Raw genomic sequence first — 22,400 nt, forward strand, 5'->3', positions numbered from 1 at the left:
CCCTCCAATTTCTTCTATACTTTCCATTCTCAAGTTATTAGTTATTTTTATTTTATTATTGTTGTTTTGTGATAGTCTTTAGGGTGTCTTGCAAAGAGAATCATATAATCTGAAAACAGAGTCAATTTGTCTTATGTTTCGACTTGTAACCTTTTCATTTCTTTTCCTTGTCTTATTATTCATTTCTATTCCTTGTCTTAGCTCTAGCTAAGGCTCTGAAGACTATATTGAATGGGAATGGAAAAAGTGACACTCTGGTCTCATCCCCATTAATGGGAAGGCTTTAGGTTTTCTACACTTAGCTTAATGTTGGTTAGACGGCTGCTGCCTTCATTATTTGCCTTCTGTTCCTAGTTTACTTCAACACTTTAGTAATTATGGGAATGTCTGACTTTTAAAAGGCATTTTTGACTCTATTGTGGTTGCCTAATTGTGTGATTTCTACCCTTGAGTCTATTAATATGATGAATTATATTTATTGATTTGCATATGTTTAGTCACCCTGCCATCCCTAGAATGAACCCCACTTAGGTGTTGAATTTGGCTTGCAAGTATTATATTGAAAACCTTTGCATCTATGTTCAACAAAGTGACTGGCCTATAGTTTTGTTGTTGTGCTGGCACCCTTATCCCACTTCTGCATCAGCGTGATATTACTCTCATAAAATGTAGTTTGCCTCACTCCATCCTTTTCTATCTTATGAAATAACTGGTGGTCATCAGTGTTAGTTTGTTCAAGGTTTGTAGAAGTCAGCAGACTCTATTTGGGACTATGCTTTCTTAAGTTGTAAAACATTGTTTATTTAATTGCATTGTTTTTTACAGCTAAATATACTTTTAAGTACCCCTTTTGTTTACTTTTTGTAGGTCAACATGTGTCTCTAGCCTACTGGAATATAGATTATTAAAGGATGTTACACTTATCCTTTGAATTCTGTGTCTACTATAATGTCTCATTTTCACCTCTAATTTTATTAACTTTGTTCTTTCTTCTAGTTAATTTGACTAAAGTTTAGTCAATCTTATTTGTCTTTCCAAAAGAATTAATATTTTATTTCACTGATTCTTCATGTTGTTCTTTTCCTCCATCTAGTTAACTTCTGCCCTGTTTTATCATTATTATTACTATTATTATTAATTTCAACCTATTGATTTGGCAATAAATAGAAGTGGAATTATAGAATTTGCAGGAAAGTAGATGGAAGTTGAAAATAGTATATTAAGCAAGGTAGCCAAGACTCTGAAAACAGCCATCCTGTGTTCTCCAGCATATGTAGATCTTAATTTCCAATTATTTATGTATAGATACCTGTGGGAATGTGGGAGAGAAACTGCCATGAAATAAAAAGGGGCCCATGACAGGGGAAAGCTTACTTTCAGCAGAAAAAGTCATGATTAATTGGCCAACCTTTGGCTGTAGGAAAATTTTTAAATTAAAAATTAATGATTGTGTTGTTCAAATTTATTTCCAGTTGTACTTCTTAGTAATGCTACTAAAAACATTGTGACATTCTATTTTCCATATTTTGATTTAACTGTTCCTACTTAGTTTAATTTGTATGTTAATCTTAGTACCTTTCATATTTCATCAGTATTCATTATGTAAATTAAAAAATATGTTTCTATGTTTTAGGTCTCTACTGTTAGGTGACAACAGATCATATAAAAATTAATAAAATAAATAGATAAATATATGCAAAAGAGTCTAAAATACTCATATTTCATACTAAAACTTCTATATCACAAAAGCAAATTAATAATAATATTGGTAAATGAAGTTTATTAAAAAGTTGAGACTTGCCTGGTATGGTGGTGCATGCCTTTAGTCCCAGCACTCAGGAGACAGGGGGAAGACCAAGCTCTATCTGCTCAAGGCCAACCAGGTCTATGTAGCAAGTTTCAGACCACCGAGGGTACATAGTGAGAACATATATGAAAAAGAGGGGACCTTTAAAGCCAGGTGGAGTAATACCTATAATTCTAACACTTAGTAAGAAGAAGCAAGAGGGCTGACAGCTCAAGGCCATCATAGGCAGAATAAGAATCTCTCTTTAAAAAGACTTAAGATGGATGTCTTCATCAAACCCCTCCCCTCAAAGATAAGTAATTGAAAGAGGAAGCAGAAAGACTGTAAGAGAAAGAGATGGTGAATGGCTCCAAAGAAAGTGTGTTCCATATACAACAGGGATGATGCACAAATGAACTCACAGAGACGGTGGCAACATGCAATAGAACACAGGCTGGGGAAGGACAAAAATAAGTTTCCTCCAATGGAGTGTACCTGAGTATAGCAATCACACTCCAGGCCAGGCCCCATACCCAGAAATAGTTGGCCAACACAAAATATACTCAACAAGGGTATGTGTGTGTGTGTGGTATATGTGCACACTTTTGGCTTTCTTTTGGTATTTTAGTTTTATTGGTTTTCTTTTTTCTGTTTTAGTTTGTTTTGATTTTTGTATTTTGTTTCTGTTTTCATTGTTTTGTTTTGTTTTCCTTGTTTTGGAAATAGGGAAAAAGAACATGGAGTTGGGTGGATGAGGAGGTAGGTAAGGGCTGGGAGGAAAAGAATTTAAACAAAAAATGTAAAAGATGTAACACTTTTCTAAAAGTCGCAACTGAATAGATAGGCTATCCCTTGACCTTCATCTAGAAAGATCAATATTGCTACACTGTCACCCCACTCAGAAGTCAACCTATAAATTTAGCATAGTTCTAAGTAGAATTGCAATGGGAAAAATTCCAATTAACAAAGTGAAGCTGTAGTTAAAGTGAAGGAGAAAGTGTGAGAGCATCTGAGAGATGAGAGTCATGATGGAGCCTTTCCAGAATGAGATGTGGGTGCCAGTGTAAAGTGGTAGGTAGTGGCAGAGAACACCAAGTTCATAAGCAGACATCAGTGTGAACACTCAATACTTGATAAATGACCATTTCAAATTACCAGGTATGTTCCAGGTCATAGAGTATATTAAAAGTCCTGAATGTTAATTGTTTTTACAAACCTGAAATGAGGAAGATAATTTCAAGTACGCCAGCAAAGGCAGAAGTCACAACATAAATGTTTACATGCTTGGATACATAAGGAATCCCTCACAAACAGTACCAGGTAGAGATGCTTTGCTGTGTGAGCCTGGTGTGACATGAGTTTGATCATAAGAACACAGTAAAGATGGAAGAAGAGAACCAATTCCACAAGTTACCTTCTGACTTTTACATGTGTATGTACATGCATACACACACACACACACACACACACACACACACCATAATTTTTAAAAGCACGGTTATCATTAAAGACAGGGGAGGAAAAGAGTTTCAGTGCCTGTAATGTAGTGCTGGTATTTATACTAATATAAGACGAATCTCTTAGCCTTACCCATAAGAAACATAAACTAAAGCAACAATGGAAAAGTGGCACTCTTTTGTAAATACTCTAATTGGCAATCTCAAATGGTTATCTAGGGATAGGAAAGCATTCTTCTCAAGCCAGAATAATAGACAAGTCAAGTGCTCCAGTCTGTCCAGTTAAAACCTTGTCATAAATCATAAATGAAATATTTTCAGAGGACAATGGGTGAACTGGAAAATATCTATGAAGTGAGGTAATCAGCGTTCTGAAAGAGAAATACCACATATTCTCTTTCACCTGTAGATCAGTGTTGTGCAAAGTCCTATCAAGCCACAGCTAGGGTTGAGGTGTGGCTGAGTAAGGAAATAATGATGCAGCTATCAGATGATGTAGCCACTACAAACTGTGAAATGATACACACTTTCATATGGAAAATACAGACTGTGATAGCATGAAGACATAGCAGTGTGTGTGTGTGTGTGTGTGTGTGTGTGTGTGTGTGTGTGTGTGTGAATTAAGGAGGAAGATGCAATGCCAATAAACAGACAAAAATGAAAGAAACATGGTGGCTTATGTTTGCAAGGAGGTTGGCTTAAGCCAGGATAGCTTCATTTTTAAAATTATTTTTAGTATATCTGGTTAAGATATTAATACAAAATATGGTTTGTTTTTACATTTTCACACATGCATAGAACAGACACCTCCCCCTCCACCCACTACATGGCTAATGAGTCTTGCTAATGACTACTGTAACCACCTTTGGCTAATTGCCCTCTCTGCTCTCCAAGGAACTGGTTTCCTGCAGCCTAAGGACCAAAATGAAAGTACATTTTATCTGGATATCCCTTCCCCATGGCCTTATTAGCAGAGATGCAGAAGACATCACAATTCCCCTGTCTTCTTCTCTCAGCCTTTGGGCCATAGTATCCTGAACCCTCACTAGGGAGCTTATTAGAGGATTCTGCTTGTAAACTTTCAGGACTTCAATCCCATCCTGGCTCTGTCTGTCTCTGGGGGACCATTGCTAGTTGAATGTTTCCTGAGTCCCTGCAGAGCTGAAGAAGTTAGTGAAGCTTTTCAATTAGTCCCTTCGTGTCTGACACATCACAATATGCTAGAGTTGGAGACTCAGGAAATTAGCCATTCTCCCTCCCATGTGTATGTTCAATGGGTGGCAAGTTTCTGCAGACCTACTTTCTACTAATTCATTCATGGAAATGAAGTATGATACAAAGACCAAAGCACCATCTGGGAGGGCTGGACTAGGTATCTGGGGAGATGTTTCATGGTTAAATCCCTGTCCTGATCCTCATTAGAGAAAGAATCATAGATTCTAAAAATATATGTATAGTTACTCTCTCAACTCAAACACAATAGAATCTTCATATCTACACTACCCCAAACATCAGCTCAATAATTCGGCCACTCAATGGTCATGACTTATTATGAATCCCACTTCATAGTTGAGAAAACTAAAGCCTACGAACTGACCTGCTCAATGTTGCCATATGAGTAGAAAGGAACAGTGTTCACCCAGCACCCACTTATCCCAACTTCTTATCCAGTGCTACATTCACAATTGCCTTTCCTTCCTAAATATTTATATTCTAAAATGGATGAGCATATGTAAGTAACAAGTAAAGGTCTGAACTTTGTAGGACCCCAGTAGCTTATTTCCCCAATCCTGAAAACGTAGTCTAAGAACAAAGCTAGACCTCTTCCAACTGACATTCCAATACCTTCCTATGCTTGCTTCTTTGTTGCAATTATTCCTACCTCCCAGGCCTCCACATCTCTGCCTGGCTCACAATAGGCACCTCCAATCTTAGCATCTGTCAAGGTGATTATTTCCCCAAACCAGCCTCTACCCATCTGAGATTCACTGTGTGTGAACAGTTCCTGGATTGACACACTGTTCTTAATATCATTTCCTGTGTATTCAATTACCCATAGTCATATATTTCTCCCTTCCTTTGGCATCCTATGTGGGTCTAAGCACTTACCATGCAGTAGGTAAAAAAATAATTTTTAAAAATAAATAGATAAGTAAATAGCCTAAGATTCTTGGAATAGACTAAGGCTTAATGATACCACAGCAGAGGATGGATTAGAATTAAGGTCTCCAGGATGTGGAGAAAAAGGAACACTACTCCACTACTAGTAGGAGTGCAAACTTGTACAGCCACTTTGGGAATCAGTATGGTGGTTCCTCGGGAAAATGGGCATCAGTCTACCTCAAGATCCAGCAATTCCACTCTTAGGCATATACCCAAAGTATGCACATTCATGCAACAAGGACATTTGTTCAACTATGTTTATAGCAGCATTATTTGTAATAGCCAGAACCTGGACACAACCTACATGCCCCTCAACTGAAGATGGATAAAGAAAATGTAGTACATTACACCATAGAATACTCCTCAGCAGGAAAAAAAATGGAAACTTGATATTTGCAGTCAAATGAATGGAACTAGAAGAAACCATCCTGACTGAGGTAACCCAGTCACAAAAAGACAAACATGGTATATACTCACTCATATATGGATAGCAGACATAGAACAAAGGATTACCAGCCTAAAATCTATACTTCCAAAGAAGCTAGTAAACAAGGAGAACCCTAACAGAACATGGTCCCTCAAAGAAGAGGAGAGGGACAAGAACTCCTGAGCAAATTGGGAGCAGGGGGGTAGGGGATAGGGAGTTAGGAGAAAGAGAAGGGAAGAAGGGGAGAGTACACGAGGGACCAGGAAGATTGGGTTGGGGGAAGAATAGAGGAGAGCAAGGAAAGAGATACCTTAATAGAGGGAGCCATTATAGGTTTAAAGAGAAATCTGGCACCAAGGAAATGTCCAGAGATCTACAAGGATGACCCCAACTAAGAATCTAAGCAAGAATGGAGAGGCTACCTTAAATGAGTTTAATGACTACCTCATATATCATCCTAGAGCCTTCATCCAGTAGCTGATGGAAGCAGAAGCAGACACCCACAGCTAAGCACTGAGCCAAACTCCTGGAATCCAGTTGTAGAGAGGGAGGAGTGATGACCAAAAGGGTCAAGACCAGGCTAGGGAAACCCACAGAAACAGCTGACCTGAACACAGGGCAGCTCATGGACCCCAGATTGACAGCTGGGAGATCAGCATAGGACTGAATGAACCATGCCCCCTGAGCATGGTTGTCAGTCAGGAGGGCTGGGCAGTCTATGGGACCGCTAGTAGTGGAACAGTATGTATGGGGAGCCCATTCCCTATAGAGAGATACTCTCTCAGCCTAGACACATGGGAGAGGGCCTAGGCCCTGCCCCCAAATGATGTGGCAGACTTTTATGATCCCCAATAGAAGACTTCACTCTCCCTGGGAAACAGAAGAGGGATGGGATGGGCGTTAGTAGGGATAATGGGAGGATGGGAGGGAGAGGGAACTAGGATTTATATGTAAAATGACTGTTTCTAATTTAAATATAAAAGGGAAAAAAGAATTGAGGTCTCCATTTGTCATGTTGATGGCTTTCTTCATTCTTATGTACTGCCTTTTGTATTTCTGAAGCTTGTTGTACCTCTTAAAAGTATATCTCTTCATTTTTAATTCTTCTGTGATCTACTAGATGCATGGGAAGAAGCAGTGTTGCTGGACTAGGAGGTATTTCCCCAGGATATATTTTACTTGTATGTGTGTTATATTCCTGTCACTTTCAGAACCTAGCAATATGCCCAATAATCTTCTCAAGTCAATATGCAAAACTCTTCTTTTTAAACAAAATGCATTTTTATCCAAATAATTTACTTGGAATATTTATTAACTCTTGTAAAATAGAAAAATTTAAAATGTTATATTAGAATGAGAATTTAAGAAAACCAACCTATCATAACTTAGGATATTCGTTTTTAATCACACTGCTTCAGTATTGCCATCATTCATTTGTTACCATAAACCTCACAACACTGTTATGCCCATTCACTTATTATTATGCACATATTATAATGACATTATTATCACACCTTGCTATAATAATCATTCATCATTATCATCCCATTTCACTATTATGATCATTGTCATGTCGACCATTCCACATTACTATCCAATTAGTAAAAAAAAAAAAAAAAGATAAGATCTCTACTATTATGGAGATCACCAAGTACTTCCTTACTGATTCAGGGCCTACTCGATAGAAAGGAACTCATACCAGGTACTGTTAACCTAGCCAAAAAGTCATGGTTGATATGTCATCAAACTTAGAGTGAAACTTACTTTTATTATTTTGAGACGTGGTATCAAATCGCCTTCTCAACACTTATCTTTATACCCACAGATTAGTGCAGCTCTCAGAAGAAGAGGTAGAAAGATTATAAGAGCCTAAAGCTTGGAAAGACTGCTGCAAAGCAGTGTCTTCTGGGATGACAGGGTAATTGCACTCATGAACACGCAGCAGCTGTTATTGTCTACACGAGACCAGCATAAAAAGAAGAGTCAAAATTCCAGCAAGGATTGGAGAGGAGCTCATGAAGCTCCATGCCCAGTTGAGGTAGTTAAAGCCTTCTGGGGCAGGCAGGGTCCGTTTCTTCTGGGATGTGGCTCCTAGTAGATTGTCCATCTTCTAATGCATGGTCCTCCACCCTTGAGCATACAGGAGGCACTAAATTAACTCATGTTGGGGTGTGTGTGTGTGTGTGTGTGTGTGTGTGTGTGTGTGTGTGTGTGTGGAGAAGGAAAGAACATCTGAAACTGAAAGGGTAAGTGAATATCAAGTGTGAAATGTGGCAGAGATGTGGCAGAGAATGAGTTGGAGAGTGAAGTGAATATCATCAAAATACACATATACATGTATGAAATTCTCAAACAATACATTAAACTACATTTTAATTGTCATTTATGCCCAAAGTCAAGAATCGTATGCCTATTATGCCAAATTCAATAGTTGCTTTTATTACTTCAGAAGAAATATTCTTTCTAAAAATGTTCCTTTCAGAACCTTCAAGTTGTCTTAGTGAGACCACAACCTCTGCTGTGAAATTGTGTCTTCTATATATGCTATAGAAGCTACACCCATGAACGTACAACAATATGGTCACCTAAACAAGACCCATATACTGATATCACCAGTTAACATGCTAACACAGATGGGGGAAATCTCACAAGGCCCTACCCCTAGATAAGGAGCTGCAGGCAACTAATGACTGCTAAGAATGGGCCTTAATTGGTTATCCAATACCAAGAGGTTAGCCCTAAAAACATACATATGAGCAACACTAAATGGACTCAGAAGGTTGTATTAGTATATTTATTCATTATGAGCATGAGTGTAAAAATAATAATTAAAGAAAAATAAGTCATAAATATGAGAGGGACACAACACAGAAGGGATTAGATAGAGGAAAGGGGGAAAGTGATGTAGATATAGTACACATATATAAAAATTTAAAAACATTTATTTTAAAGTTGACTCAGAGTGACCCGCAATCAAGCGCTGGGCTGAGTTCCTGGAGTTCAGTTGAAGAGAGGAAGGATGATCAAGAGCATGATGGGAAAACACAGAAACAGATGACCTGAGCTAGTGGGAGCTTACGAAGTATGGACTGACAGCTGGGGAACCTGCATGGAACCGAACTAGGTCCTCTGAATGTGGGTGACAGTTATGTACCTTGATTTGTTGGAAGGGGCTGGCAGTGGCACCAGGACCATGAACTGGCCTTTTGGAGTCTATTCTCTATGGTGGGATGTCTTGCTCAACCTTGATACAGGGTGAAGAGGGCCTTTTTCCTGCCTCAACTTGGTATGCCAGACTTTGTTGACTACCCAAGGAAGGCTTTACCCCTCTGTGGGGTGGATGAAGGGTGGTAAGGGGGAGATAGGGTAGGAGAAGGGGAAGAAGGGAGAACTAGAGTTGATATGTAAATTGATAAATAAATTTAAAAATAAGTTGGCTCAGTGGATAAAAGTCCTTTCCTCCTACCTGATGACCTGAGTTCAATCCCTGGGAGCCACATGGTAGGAGAGAACCAACTTTTACAAGTTATCTTCTGACCCCCCACACATGAGTCATGTACACCCACATATAAATAAATAAATGTAACACAAATTTTAATTCCTTCACACCTTTATTTTCTCCTGATATTGTGCCCAGTAAGGTACTGTGAAAACATAAAGTGGCTTTGGTTTCACTGGTGTCCTAGGTAAAAGGCAAATTTCTTTTTCTAAGTTGTGCTTTCCATTGTCAGTCCATTTACAAACTGCATGAACTTCAGCTATGTGCCAGCATTCTTCTGGGTGTTTGGAAGACACACTATGATGTAGGATTTAGATCTTGACCTTCAGAACCATATCATCAACCTAGAGAGAGCAAAGGGGTGCTACAATAAATGCAGTAATCATTACCATGGCATCTTGCTGTGTGAGCTTGCTCCAGGCAAAGAGGTCACAAGAGTCACATCTGGGAGATTATAGTTGAGAGATAAAGACAGTGGAGAAGCATTGAATGAAGAAGACTTGCACAAATTACAAAGGTCTAGATTTTAAATGACAGAAATTCATTGATACTTTTTGAAGGATAAAAAGCAATGGGGCATATGTCACTATGTGAGTAACAATCATGAGTCAGGGTTGGTGAGCACAAGGTTCAGGATCTATTGCAAAATCCCTGATAACACATCTCTTGGAAGGCCCATGGAGGGTTTCTGGAACTGGAATTATCAATAGTTGTTGGCCACTGTGTGGGTGCTGGGAATAGAACCTGGGTCCTCTGCAGAATACCAAATGCTCTTAACTACTGAGCCTTCTCTTGAGCTCCTAATGGTATTTATATGTAGCATAATAATAGTATTAGGTTCTCCCCTAGGGCCTATGACCTATCTAACCAGGTACCTGGCCCAATTAACAATGATAGGAATGTGTTCCACCTTACAGCATTTGACAGCATGAACAAAAGACACATGAGCTCAAGTTATACAAAATTCCCAGCTTGGATGTGGAAGTGAGAGGGGGGAGGCACAAAATTTCATCACTAGCTGAGGAGCCATTGGTATTTGATAGTTGCTGGGATCGGCAGAGTCTGCTTCCTTTTGTCACTAGACCCCTGGTAGATCAACCACACTCCAGGGCCACTCCCAAGACTAGTTAAGCAACATAAACTAGACTTGATGAAAAGAAAAGAAAAGAAAAGAAAAGAAAAGAAAAGAAAAGAAAAGAAGAAAAATCAAAGTTAGGTTGATAAGGAGGTGAAGAAAGAGAGAATGAACATGGAAGGAGTTGGGAGAGGGGGTGATAATGATCAAAATACATTGTGTGAAATTCTTAAAGACTTAATAAAAATATTTTAAGTGTGAATATAAAGGAGTCCAGTCAAATACTCAGTAGAACCCATTAGATATTTGACTCTCAAGGATGACAGTAGATACAGTTTAATTGAAAAATCACTTGCCTGGGAAGTATCTTCAGATGCCTTCCCTTCTTCAGACAGCCAGTAAACACGCCAGTAGGATTAGTCATACTTGGCTTCTTGGCCAGAAAGTGGCTGACAGAATAAGTGTGAGAAACAACACACTACAATTCAAGTCCACTGACAGCACGTGCTTTGGTTTCAACCTGCTGCAAGAGTTCCAAGTTCCAGGGCTCAGCCACCAATAGAAGGCAATCAATGTCTCCTTCGAGTTTCCCTTAATGATCACCCTATATTAACAAATTATCTGTGCAGACAGATTAGAGAGAATGTCCAATACATATCAGTGTATTTTATTATTAAAAATAAGTGCTGCTACTACTTAATGTTGCTTTTCATACAATGAAAATGTGTCACACTTTAGTAGACAGGTTGTGAGAATGTGCCATGTACTGGCAAGTAAGTGTGTGGGTCTTACTCATGAGTTAGAAAGGGAGTGCAGTTGGAAGGGAAAGCCTCTAATATTGTCACTCTGCAATGGAAGGACACTCTGACTGCTTCTAGGATATCGATATCAAATGCCAATTTTACTTCACCCTTAACCTACTTTTTAAAACATGATTCTTTTAAAAAAATACATTAGCACAAAGATAGATTATCTATTAAGGAGACCAAACAATTGTTTATATTTATTAACATTTCAAATAAAAAATATTTGAGTAGTCACTAAGTTGAAAATACAGGAAATAGTTCATCTCCTGTTTCATGAATCATATTATAGTTTTCTCCCAACTGTATTTAATATAGTTTCTATTAGTAACTTACATGATCTTTTATCTAACTTTGTCCTAGTCCAACTATATTCTACCTTGACCTGTACTGTCTAATTTCTTTCCATCCTTAGATGCAACTCTGAAGATTTACTCCACTGTGCACCTTGAGCTTCCAATATGAGAATGCCAGGAACATACGTGAGAATAGCAAGACATTTTGATAGCCTTGTCCCATCTTCTTACACTAGATGCCTCTTTCCTGTCAGCACCCTCTTCAGGGCACCCTGTACATCTGGGTTGCGGAGACTATAGATCACTGGGTTCAGCATGGGGTTGAGGATAGTATTGAAGATCCCAATGCCCTTGTCCTTGTCTGAGGCTGAGACGGAACCCAGACGCATATAACTGAAGAAGCCAGTTCCATAAAAGATACAGACCACAGTGAGGTGGGAGCCACATGTGGAAAATGCCTTCTTCCTCCCCTCTGCAGAGCGGATCCTTAGTACTGCAGCTGCAACATTGGCATAGGACACTGAGATAAGGATCATGGGTACTACTCCCATGAAAGTGGCTCCAACAAAAAGCAGCTGCCCATTGAGATGGATGCTGGAGCAGGAGAGCTGGAAAAGGGGTGGTAGGTCACAGTAAAAGTGGTTGACCACATTAGGGCCACAGAAGTCCAGTACAGACACAGCCACTGTGTGAGTCAGAGCATTAATGAAGGAGACGGTACAGCAAATGCCCACCAGTATGACCTGTACTTCACGGCTCATACGGATGCTGTAGGTGAGGGGCTGACAGATGGCCAGGTATCGGTCATAGGCCATGGCTGTCAAGAGATGACAGTCCACTCCTGCCAGGAGATGGAAAAAGAAGAGCTGAGAAATGCAGGCAGTGTAGGGAACTCTACACTGGTGAGCCAGGAGACACACCAGCATTGGAGGAACAGTGACATTGATGCACCCAATGTCCAACAGAGACAGAGTTCCCAGGAAGTAGTACATAGGAGTGTGGAGTTTGGGTTCCACAAAGATGGCAGCCAAAATGCTAAAATTGCCCCCAACTGTTAGAATATAGGCAAAGAAAAAGACAACAAAAAGGATAAGTTGCAGTCTTACATTTCCTGTTAGGCCAAGAAGGACAAATTCAGTGACAGTTGTCCTGTTTCCCCACACACCTGGCTCCATAGGCCACTGCTGAGACCTGGAGGGGAGGGAGAGGAAAAGTTAGATGTTACAAATAGTGAAGGAGTGATACAAATGAGCATGCAATAAGCATCCATAGGTGCTAGTATGGAATAAGCAGAACACCTATCTATTAAAATGGATACCTGCCTGGAGTTTGCCCATCTTCTGAAGCCCCACTGGCCGATCAAATAGTCAGTCTTTTTAGCTGCTGGATCAGGGAGAGAGCCAGAATGCTGGGGAAAGGGCTGGTTGAGTGGCTATTTACGAACATGGTATGCAAGTATTTTAATACTATATCTATTACATGTGTATCAGTATATGGCAACTGATTAGCATCTCTCACTGACTCAGTGAATACATGAATATATGAGGTACTAGAAAGTCCACCATCAGGGTAATAACAATATAAGATAAAAAGAGTAATAAGCAAGTTCTCATTAACTCAAAATAGGCATAAAGAGTTTGAAGAAGAAGAACAAGAAGTGAACCAAAGCACAGAAATGCACAGAGATAAAAGGCTGGGGCTGTGATCCAAATTTAAGAAAATGCTGACATTTTGAAGTACTGTCTATAGCTATTTTATTTAATTTCATTAAATTCTGTGGAGTAACTGCTGTGCCTCTATGAAATCAGGACAGTGACGCTTAGAAAGATTAAATAAGCATTCTTGGGTCCTAACCCTCCTTAGAGCTAGCACAAACTCAGGACCATCTACCAAGCCTACAAGTTTACATTTTGCTACATTAATGTGTTCTACTGAGGCTTTGTGGGTCATGCAGTATTGATGTTTACAAATCAGAGTCAGAAATAGGTTGATAACCAGTAGTTTATTGGGGAAAAGTACTCAAGCAAGGCAACCAGTGACCCGGTTTGCACCTGAGCAGGATGGACCCAGAAAATGCTTCCTAGTCAGCTCAGCCAGGTGAAAGAGAGCCTGAGTGCATGCCTCCCTCCTTCTTATACCTTTATTATGTAACTCTGACCATGCTCAAGTGGGCGTGGTCAGCAGTACTGTGACCAGGCCCAAGCGGGCATGGTCAGCGGTACCTCTAATCAAGATTTCTCCCTACAATGCAGTATATAATAGAAAGAGGAATGATATTCTATGATTTTTTGATATTAGGATCCATGCAACTATTCAAAGGAGTCAGGGTCCCTTCCACTGATCCTTCATTAATAATTATTTGTTGGATATTAGGACTTGTGTGCTGATGATGGAACTAACAGATTGGGTACAGCTTGTGAGAGAGCGAAAGTGAAAGGATGGTTCCAAAGTCCTTGGCTGGGCAATTAAAAAGATGGAGTTGACACTAAATGTTATGGGGAAATATGATCATTGTCCACATGTGTGAGAGAAGATCAGGAGCTTTTCAAAGGCAAAGGGAGAACTGAAGTCCTAGCAGATATTTTACTTGTTTCTATGCTACCTATATATATGGTGATAATCCCAAAATGGATGGACAGTTGAGAGAAACCAGAAATCAAAAGTCCTTCCATTCTGGCTATAGTAGATAGCTGTGGAGAGGTTCTTTTGCACATCCCTGCTCCTAGACCCTTACCTATATTGGGCTATCCTCTCCCTATAACTATACTTTCATTTTTTCTATCAAAAACACTGTCCCAAATCTGATTACAGGGGTAGGCCAGTTAGGCATCCTCTCCACTATTGCTAGGAGTCTTAGCTGGGGGTCATCCCTATGGTGGGATGCAATGCTCAGTCTTAATGCATGGGAGAGGGGTTTGGTCCCACCCCAATCTTTTGTGCCAGACTTGGTTGACTCTTATTAGAAGCCCTTAGCCATGAGGAGGAGTGAAGTGAGGGAGTCAGAAGGAGGGGTGGGAGGGAGAACTGTGGTTAGAATGTAAAAATAAATTTAAAAGAATAATTAAAAAAAAAAAACACTGTCCTGCCGGGCATTGGTGGCACACGCCTTTAATCCCAGCACTCGGGAGGCAGAGGCAGGCTGATCTCTGTGAGTTCAAGGCCAGCCTGGTCTCCAGAGAGAGTGCCAGGATAGGCTCCAAAGCTACACAAAGAAACCCTGTCTCAGAAAAAAAATAAAAAACACTGTCCAAAAAACAATCTACTCCATGGGACTCTATCTTTGGCTATTGCTCCATGTATTCAAGAAAATTCTCCTTACACAGCTGAGTTTTCTCTCCTGTGGCATCATAGACAATTAACCTGATCATTCCAGTGCTCAAACAGCAGCCCAGGATGAGCCATGCAAAACCCACAATTCCATATAAAGAGCACAGATTATACTAATGGGTTGCCATAGGGGAGTGTGGCACTCCTGAACCTCCACCATTCCAATCACCTCCACCTTGTTATCTACGAAAACCATTCTCTATCTATAAGAAAGATAAAGCTCAAGAACCTTACTTGTTCAAGATTACACATGTCAGAGTTTGTTCCGAATAGAGACTTTACTCTTTTTCTCCCAACTCCTGCTGACACCTAAGGTCCCTGCCACTCACAAAGATATGTATGTATATGTATAGATGTTTCTCTTCCCTCCCAGTCACTCAGGGTGGAAAAGCTCATCATTATATATCACTGCCACTTGCTGAATTTATCATCACTTGAGACTTTTCTCACATATCAACAGTAAAAAGGCCACCCGAAACTCATGAATGTCTTCTCGCATGTCCTTACTTGAGAAGAACAGAAAATAGGATGGCTCCAGTGATGGGGAGGACCGTGAGGCACTTACCTCCTGAAAGCACCTGGTGTGGTGCTTGCAGAGAGTCGAGCAACTACTAAGTTATTGAGCATAGTGATCAATATCCAGAAAGCTTATAAAAAGTGAGCCGACAATGTGCCTTGGTGTTCTCTCCAATTGGGAGCTAATCAACACCCAGGGACCCTAATAATATAATTCTCCAAGGATTTCAAAGGAGCCAGAAGAAAATAAACAACCTCAGCCCACAAGGGTTTCTCTCCACCATCTAAACAAGTATTCTATTCATGACATCATCACAGCCTCCTAATCATTTCAAAAAGGAGAAAAGATGCCGCCATGTTGTAGACTAGAAAATAGGATCTAAAGGGCTTTGATGACTTACTGAGGCCACCAAGTAGATCCTTGGTTGGAGCTCAACCTGGGCCTCAGATAATCACAGATAAATAATAATTATCTCACATAGTTTTCACATATTTGAGGTATAATTTTTGGGAAAATGTCTTAATCTTATGTAAGTTTAATTATACAGTTTATGAGTCTGATAGAATATGCAGTCATGCACCTAGTACTTCCTCAATATTCAGGATGTTTTCAGTGGTTCCTTACAGTTCACTAGTGGCCCTTTGTAATTAACACCTTCACTATATCACAGCCTTTGGCAATCTGACTTCTGTCCCTACAGCTTTGTCTTTCTCAGTGATATAAATAGATTCATGCAATATATACACGTTTCCATGTGTGTGAGTGCAGATATTCCCCAGTGCACATGTAGAGATCAGAGGACAACTTCAAGTGTGGGTCCTTGCCTTTCATCTTGTTTGAGTCAAGTTCTCTTGTTGATCCTAACTGCATACACTAGGCTATCTGGCAAGAATATGCAAACACTTTCCTGTCTCTGCCTCCCTTCTTATTGTAGGAACACTGGGATTGCAAAAATTGTGCTACTGTGCCCAGTAGCACTTGGATGGGTTCTTGGGCATTTGAACTCAAGTCCTCATGATTGTGTGGCAAACTCTTTAGCCACTTAATCTTCTCCCCACCTCCTATGCAGGCTTTTTTTATAAATTTATTTATTCAATGAGTATAGTCTTTTTGAGTTTTGTGTGAGTTGGTTGTACATAAATGTATATTAACTTTATTTAAAAAATTGTCAGGAGTGAAGAGATGGCTCCATGGATAAAGCACTTGCTATACAAGCACTAGGTCCTGAATATGAATCCCTAGCATCCACATAAAAGCCAGAATGGTATAGTAGCCTGCCTGAATGTCAGCACTCAGGAGGCAGAGACAGGGATTCCCAGAGCACATTGGCTAGCTACACTTGCCGAATCAGGGAGTCCCAGGTTCAGGGAGAGACCCTACCTCAATAAAACAGAGAACAATCAAGGAAGATATCTAACATTAACCTATTTCATCCACAAATAAAACCACACACATGAACACACGTGTGTACATGAATGCAACACACACACACACACACACACACACACACACACACACACACAAATACACACACTTCACCTGCCCAGATATTGTCAAAATTGGTGATACTATTCTGAATTCCCACTAAAAGTGAACTAACTTTCATAACACCTAAAGATACTATGCAAGATTCCAAGTAAAGAAAACAACCGATGATTTTACATAGATACAATACCTGTGAACCACAATAATGGAAAGCATGGCAAGACATCCCTAAAGATGCAACAGTGGTATTCATATCTTGGCAGTAACCAACAACTGTCAAGTTGGACTTAAAGCCTGCTCAATAGGAGGGAAATCTTGAACCTACCCAACTACCCAAGTGTGCCATGTGGCCTTGAGTTTACAGGAGATACTTCTAGAAGGTACTAGGTGTGTTTGATTTGTTTGGGGTCCAAAATGGGTGTGTAATATTTTATTAAAGAAAAACATGATATTTTCTAGCTTAATATATTACAAAGTTATAATGAAGTGATGGAAATTCCTTCAAGATAATTTAAAATACTCTACTAGGCCTTGCAAATGTCTTCCAGATTTCATCTGTGTTAAGTTTTAGGATTTGTTCTGAGACTAGCAGGAAACTGTGTTCTATTGCCCTTCAAGTATTTCATCTATAAAATAAATCACAATTGTGATCCGTACCCTATAGGCTGATTTGAAGTCCAAATAAGATTTTTTAAAACAATTGTTATTTGTGAATTGGGAACTATACATAGAATAGTGCTAAACATTCGGGATACTAGTAAGCATTAGTCAGGTGGGTGAATAACTGAAATAAATAGATAAATAGGTGATGGATATGTAAATGGTTAGGCACATGATTGATGCATAGACAAAGATAAAGGACAAATAGATAGATAGATAGATAGATAGATAGATAGATAGATAGATAGATAGACAGACAGACAGATAGATAGATAGATTTAAACCTTACATTTACTATTGTTGGATAGCCTGAATTTCTTTTTACTTTTATCTGCATTTATTTTATGCTGAATTTATTCCCATGCCATAAGTTTTGTTTCGTCAGTTTCTTCTGGGATATCTTTTTCTTCTATGCAACCTCCTCTTCTGGCTTTGGAACAACTGTTCCTTTTCTGTGAGGATCATCACGGTGCATCTTAGGTGCTTTGTTTGCCTGGATGTGTTTGATGACCAGAGAATCTACATCTAGACCCTTAAACTCAGCATTACTCTGTGCATTTTTAAGCATGTGCAGCAAAAATTCAGCACTCTTTTTTGGCCGCTGACCCTGAGTCCAGCCCCATTGTTTTGCCTGGGTGCACCTGCCAACTCCACCATTGTACTGCCGGAATGGCACACATTACTTCTTCAAGGTGACATCTTTCAGGTATTTGGTGGCTTTTGGGATATGCATAGCCTTGATGGCCTGGGAAGTTTCACAGGTATTCTTAAAGTGAACCTGGAGATTTGAACCTCTTGACTTGCCTGCTTTTGCAGGGTTTTCTGGGTCGAGGGAGTAGCGAACCATCTTTACAGGTTACCACTTTTCGCTTACAGGAATAGGATAGCCTGAATTTTAATGCTTAAAACTTCCATTGACTCAATAAGTGTTTAATCCCTAGGTTTTATAATTAACACATAAATACTACTGTTGCAATTAAACTGTTTTATTATAATTTTCTTATAAGTTTCTGGAGGGCAGTAATAATAATTAGAAATTTTCAACTATCTAGAGAATCAGCTTTTCAACAAGACTGTTCGTTGACAAGGAAAATAATGGAGTAGTAACAGTTTATGGGAGCCAATGCTCACATGTTACACTCACCCTTTTCCCTTCAGTAAACACTTCAGTGGCTGCTTTTTCTTAATAAACACACATATCACTTTGTATAAAACCAAGCATCTCCCTTGTTCCTGTTTCATTTTTCATGGTCTTGTGTCCTTACTCTTATGGAGAATCACTTCATTCTTCAGCATCTTAATCGTAATCCCCAATTGCTGGTGTTTTCCCAGCAGCGCTCTAACAACAGTTCTCTTATGTTCAAATTAAACTATTAAAAATCCAAGTCTCTCTTAACATGTTCCTCTTTTGGCCCCCTTCTTGCACTGTCTGTGGCCCTTTCCCAAGTCTTCTCTGGAAAGCTGTCCTCGTCTGCTATCTTCAGACTTCCATTCCCTGGTTGTTCCCTCTGTATCTATTGGTTCCGCACCATGGCTTCTCAAAATCACGTGGTATTTGAAATGACTTCCTTACTAATAAAATGGCAGGTGCCTACTTACCTTTAACATGTGACTCAATAGCTGCCTTCTTCATTAAGAAGTTACAAACACTCCAAAATTTATAAGAATAAAGATGAGCAACTTTATATTTTTCATATAAGAATATTTTCTAATACTATTCTTTAAATGGCATATTGAATTTGCTAGTGCTTAATTTCAAATAAGGGAGCAATGGTTTATAATTTTAGCATTTAAATAGAAATAATCAATTGGAAATATCAGTCTGTTCAATCATTCCTGAGTGTCAATCTAGCCAAATGCCTTTAAGGGTCCTAGAGTTCATGTGCTTTGATACAGAGCCCCTCCTCACAGGTTTTTGTCTTTTTAGAGTCCATATCCTTTGACTCAGGGACCCTCATTGTGGGTTTCTGTCTTCAGCCATTGGAAGAGTGTGAACAGATGAACACACAGGAAGCCAATCCCATCATGCCATGTAACCCAGATTATTTGAACCAACAGATTCACTAATAATAGATGATCAAACACATTCCATCCCTTATACTGAAAGGAATACTATACAACCACAGGAAGAGATTACAATGATCTACATTTAACCTCATGGAGAGATATTCACCCGTATTATCAAGTCCACTTATATGTGTGAAGTTATAGAGTTTTAGGTATAAAACAAATATAATATTTACAAATGTATATCATGCATAAAAGTATTTTAATAATTATTTATTAACTGTCCATATGGCTATCTGCAAATGGTGAGTCTAAGGGTGACTTCTATTTTATTCTTTCTGTATTTTTATTTATTGCTCATATATCTGTGTGAATGTGTATGCATGCGCACATGTATGAAGGTTTACAAGCATGCACATATGCATATGGAGGTTCAAAGCTGACACAGGATGTTTGCCTCAATCACTCTCCATCTCATTTGCTGAGGTAGGGTCCCTCACTAAATCAAGATCCCGCACCAGCTTGCATTGAGGATCCCATCTCTGCCTTCTGAGAGCTTGAATTATAGGGGGCTACCACATCTGCTTGCTACTTTTTTGGGAGGTGCTGGAGTCTGAACTCTGTTCTCATGCTTGTATAGAAAGTTCTTTATCCACTAAGCCATCTCTCTAGCCCCTCTAACATTTTAGTAGGCATGTACTTTATTGTGCTGCAGAAACAACCATCTAAAGCTATGAATTAAAGCACGTTCCTCCTCAAGATGACATGGAGGGAACAGTTACTTTCATGTTCAAGTAAGAGGTACCAAAAGTTTACATTGAATCAGGGAGGTTTTCCCAGATATGACAAACCTCTTTTTCCAATTAAAATCCAATTAATGGATCTATATTGGCTATAATAGCTGACTTTTCAAGATGCTTTGGTGAGCATCCTTCTACAATCATTTATCCTTTGCTATAGGTAGTGTAATAGGAAAACATTCGGCCTTATCTCTGTTTTTTTCTAAATGTTGTCCTCCCCTATGAATTATGCTTTAAAATCTGTGTTCTTTTGATTTGTTTGTTTCATACATTGATACCTTGAAATTCCTTCAATCTGCACCAGCTTTTTGGAACAAATCAAATTTGGTAAAGAAATAAAAATTTCTTAATTCATAGTTTTAATTGTTGAGATACATTTGTTAATCACAGTGACTTTTCTTCTCTTACTCTTTATTGCTCACTCCACATCCTCACTTAGGGTAGCCCTTCTCCTTGCAATAATGTATTACTCCTAGGAAGCAACAATTACTTATATAGGTTGCTTGCCTCTAGGATCAAATCCTTGCTCTGACATTCACTAGCTCTGTGACTTTGAGAAAGTTATTTAACCTCTCTGAAGTCCAGTTTTCTGATCTACAATTTGCAAACTGCTCCTACCTTACATGATTAGGAGAATTAACAGCATATTGGTGCTAGTCACTTATTTCCTTGCTTGTGGCAGTGATGACATAAGGTGACAACTATTACTTCCGAAGCAAGAATGTACCCCATTTTGTCATACCCTCACTCCACTTCCATTAATCACAATGTCATTTAGAAGCACTGAGTGGAACTGTGACATTGGTTAAGGCCAGAAGAAAAAGTATCTATTGGGGGCTACCTCCCTCTGAGCACTTTCCGTAGGGCACCCTGCACGTCAGGGTTACGAAGGCTATAAATAAGTGGGTTCAGCATGGGACTGATGACAGTATTGAGGATGCCAATGCCCTTGTCCTTGTCTGAAGCCTCCACTGACCCCAGTCTCATGTAGCTGAAGACACCTGTCCCATAAAAGATGCCCACCACAGTGAGATGGGAGCTGCATGTGGAGAAGGCTTTCTTTCTGCCTTCAGCAGACCGGATACGAAGAACTGCAGCTGCCACGTGGCCATATGACACTGTGATGAGGACCAAGGGGACCACGCCCATGAAGGCTGCTGCTACAAAGAGCAGCTGCTCATTGAGTTGGATGCTGGAGCAGGAGAGCTGGAAGAGCTGAGGGAGGTCACAGTAAAAGTGATTGATTATGTTGGGGCCACAGAATTTAAGAGTAGACAAGGCAACAGTTTGGGTCAATGCATTGCTAAAGGAAAATAAACATGACAGGCACACTGAGGCCTTCTGAATCCTCCAGCTCATATGCGTGCTATAGGTGAGGGGGTGGCAGATGGCCAGATAGCGGTCATAGGCCATGACAGTCAGCAGGAAGCAGTCTGTCCCAGCCAGGAGGTGGAAGAAGAAGAGCTGTGAGAGGCAGGCCCCATAGAGAATGTGTCTGTCATTGGATAAGAAATGCTTCAACATAACAGGAACAGTGACAGTGATGCATCCAACATCCAACACAGATAAGTTCCCCAAGAAGAAGTACATGGGAGTGTGGAGTTTGGGTTCAATGAGGATAGCAGCCAGGATGCTGAAATTGCCACCAATAGTAGCTACATAAGCAAGAAGGAAGATGGCAAAGAGGATAGGCCGCACAGCTGGAGTCTCTGTGAGACCCAGAATGACAAATGTGGTCACACAGGAATCATTTCCTGAGGCTCCCAGATCCATGACTCTCTTCCACCAGTTATCAGCTGAAGTTCAAAGGTGATAAAAGGACAATGACATCTTGGTAATAAACATCAGGCATTACAATGTCCAGGTGCAGCCAGGATGCAAGGGCATAGCATACACAAGAGGAAGAAAGTTAAAAACAGATACATAATAGATAAAGGTGAGACACATCCAACACTGATAAAAAGCAATGGCACCAGCCAGACTCAGACACACACATACACACACACACACACACACACACACACACACACACACACACACACACACACGAAAATAACAAGGGGAAGGAATATGATGTTTGAAAGTTAGAGGGAAAGAT

General features: G+C 39.7%; 2 protein-coding genes across 2 annotated transcripts; both read right to left on the bottom strand.

Annotated features, from left to right (window-relative positions):
- Positions 1 to 11,733: 11,733 nt before the first annotated feature.
- On the bottom strand, positions 11,734 to 12,681 carry LOC100766158 (olfactory receptor 139). Its single transcript, XM_027426147.1, has one exon. It carries the CDS (start codon positions 12,679 to 12,681, stop codon positions 11,734 to 11,736), a length of 948 nt encoding a protein of 315 aa, XP_027281948.1.
- Positions 12,682 to 21,139: 8,458 nt separating this feature from the next.
- Positions 21,140 to 22,075, bottom strand: LOC100764104 (putative olfactory receptor 3A4). The gene has a single exon (XM_027426146.1). The coding sequence runs from the start codon at positions 22,073 to 22,075 to the stop codon at positions 21,140 to 21,142; it is 936 nt and encodes a 311-aa protein (XP_027281947.1).
- Between the last annotated feature and the right edge of the window lie 325 nt (positions 22,076 to 22,400).

Source organism: Cricetulus griseus, chromosome 7 (genome assembly GCF_003668045.3).
Source record: "Cricetulus griseus strain 17A/GY chromosome 7, alternate assembly CriGri-PICRH-1.0, whole genome shotgun sequence".
Classification (NCBI taxonomy): Eukaryota; Metazoa; Chordata; class Mammalia; order Rodentia; family Cricetidae; genus Cricetulus; species Cricetulus griseus.

Bases quoted from the DNA above. Each gene is read 5' to 3' on its own strand.
- LOC100766158 (XM_027426147.1), bottom strand. From the start codon at position 12,681: ATGGAGCCAGGTGTGTGGGGAAACAGGACAACTGTCACTGAATTTGTC.
- LOC100764104 (XM_027426146.1), bottom strand. From the start codon at position 22,075: ATGGATCTGGGAGCCTCAGGAAATGATTCCTGTGTGACCACATTTGTC.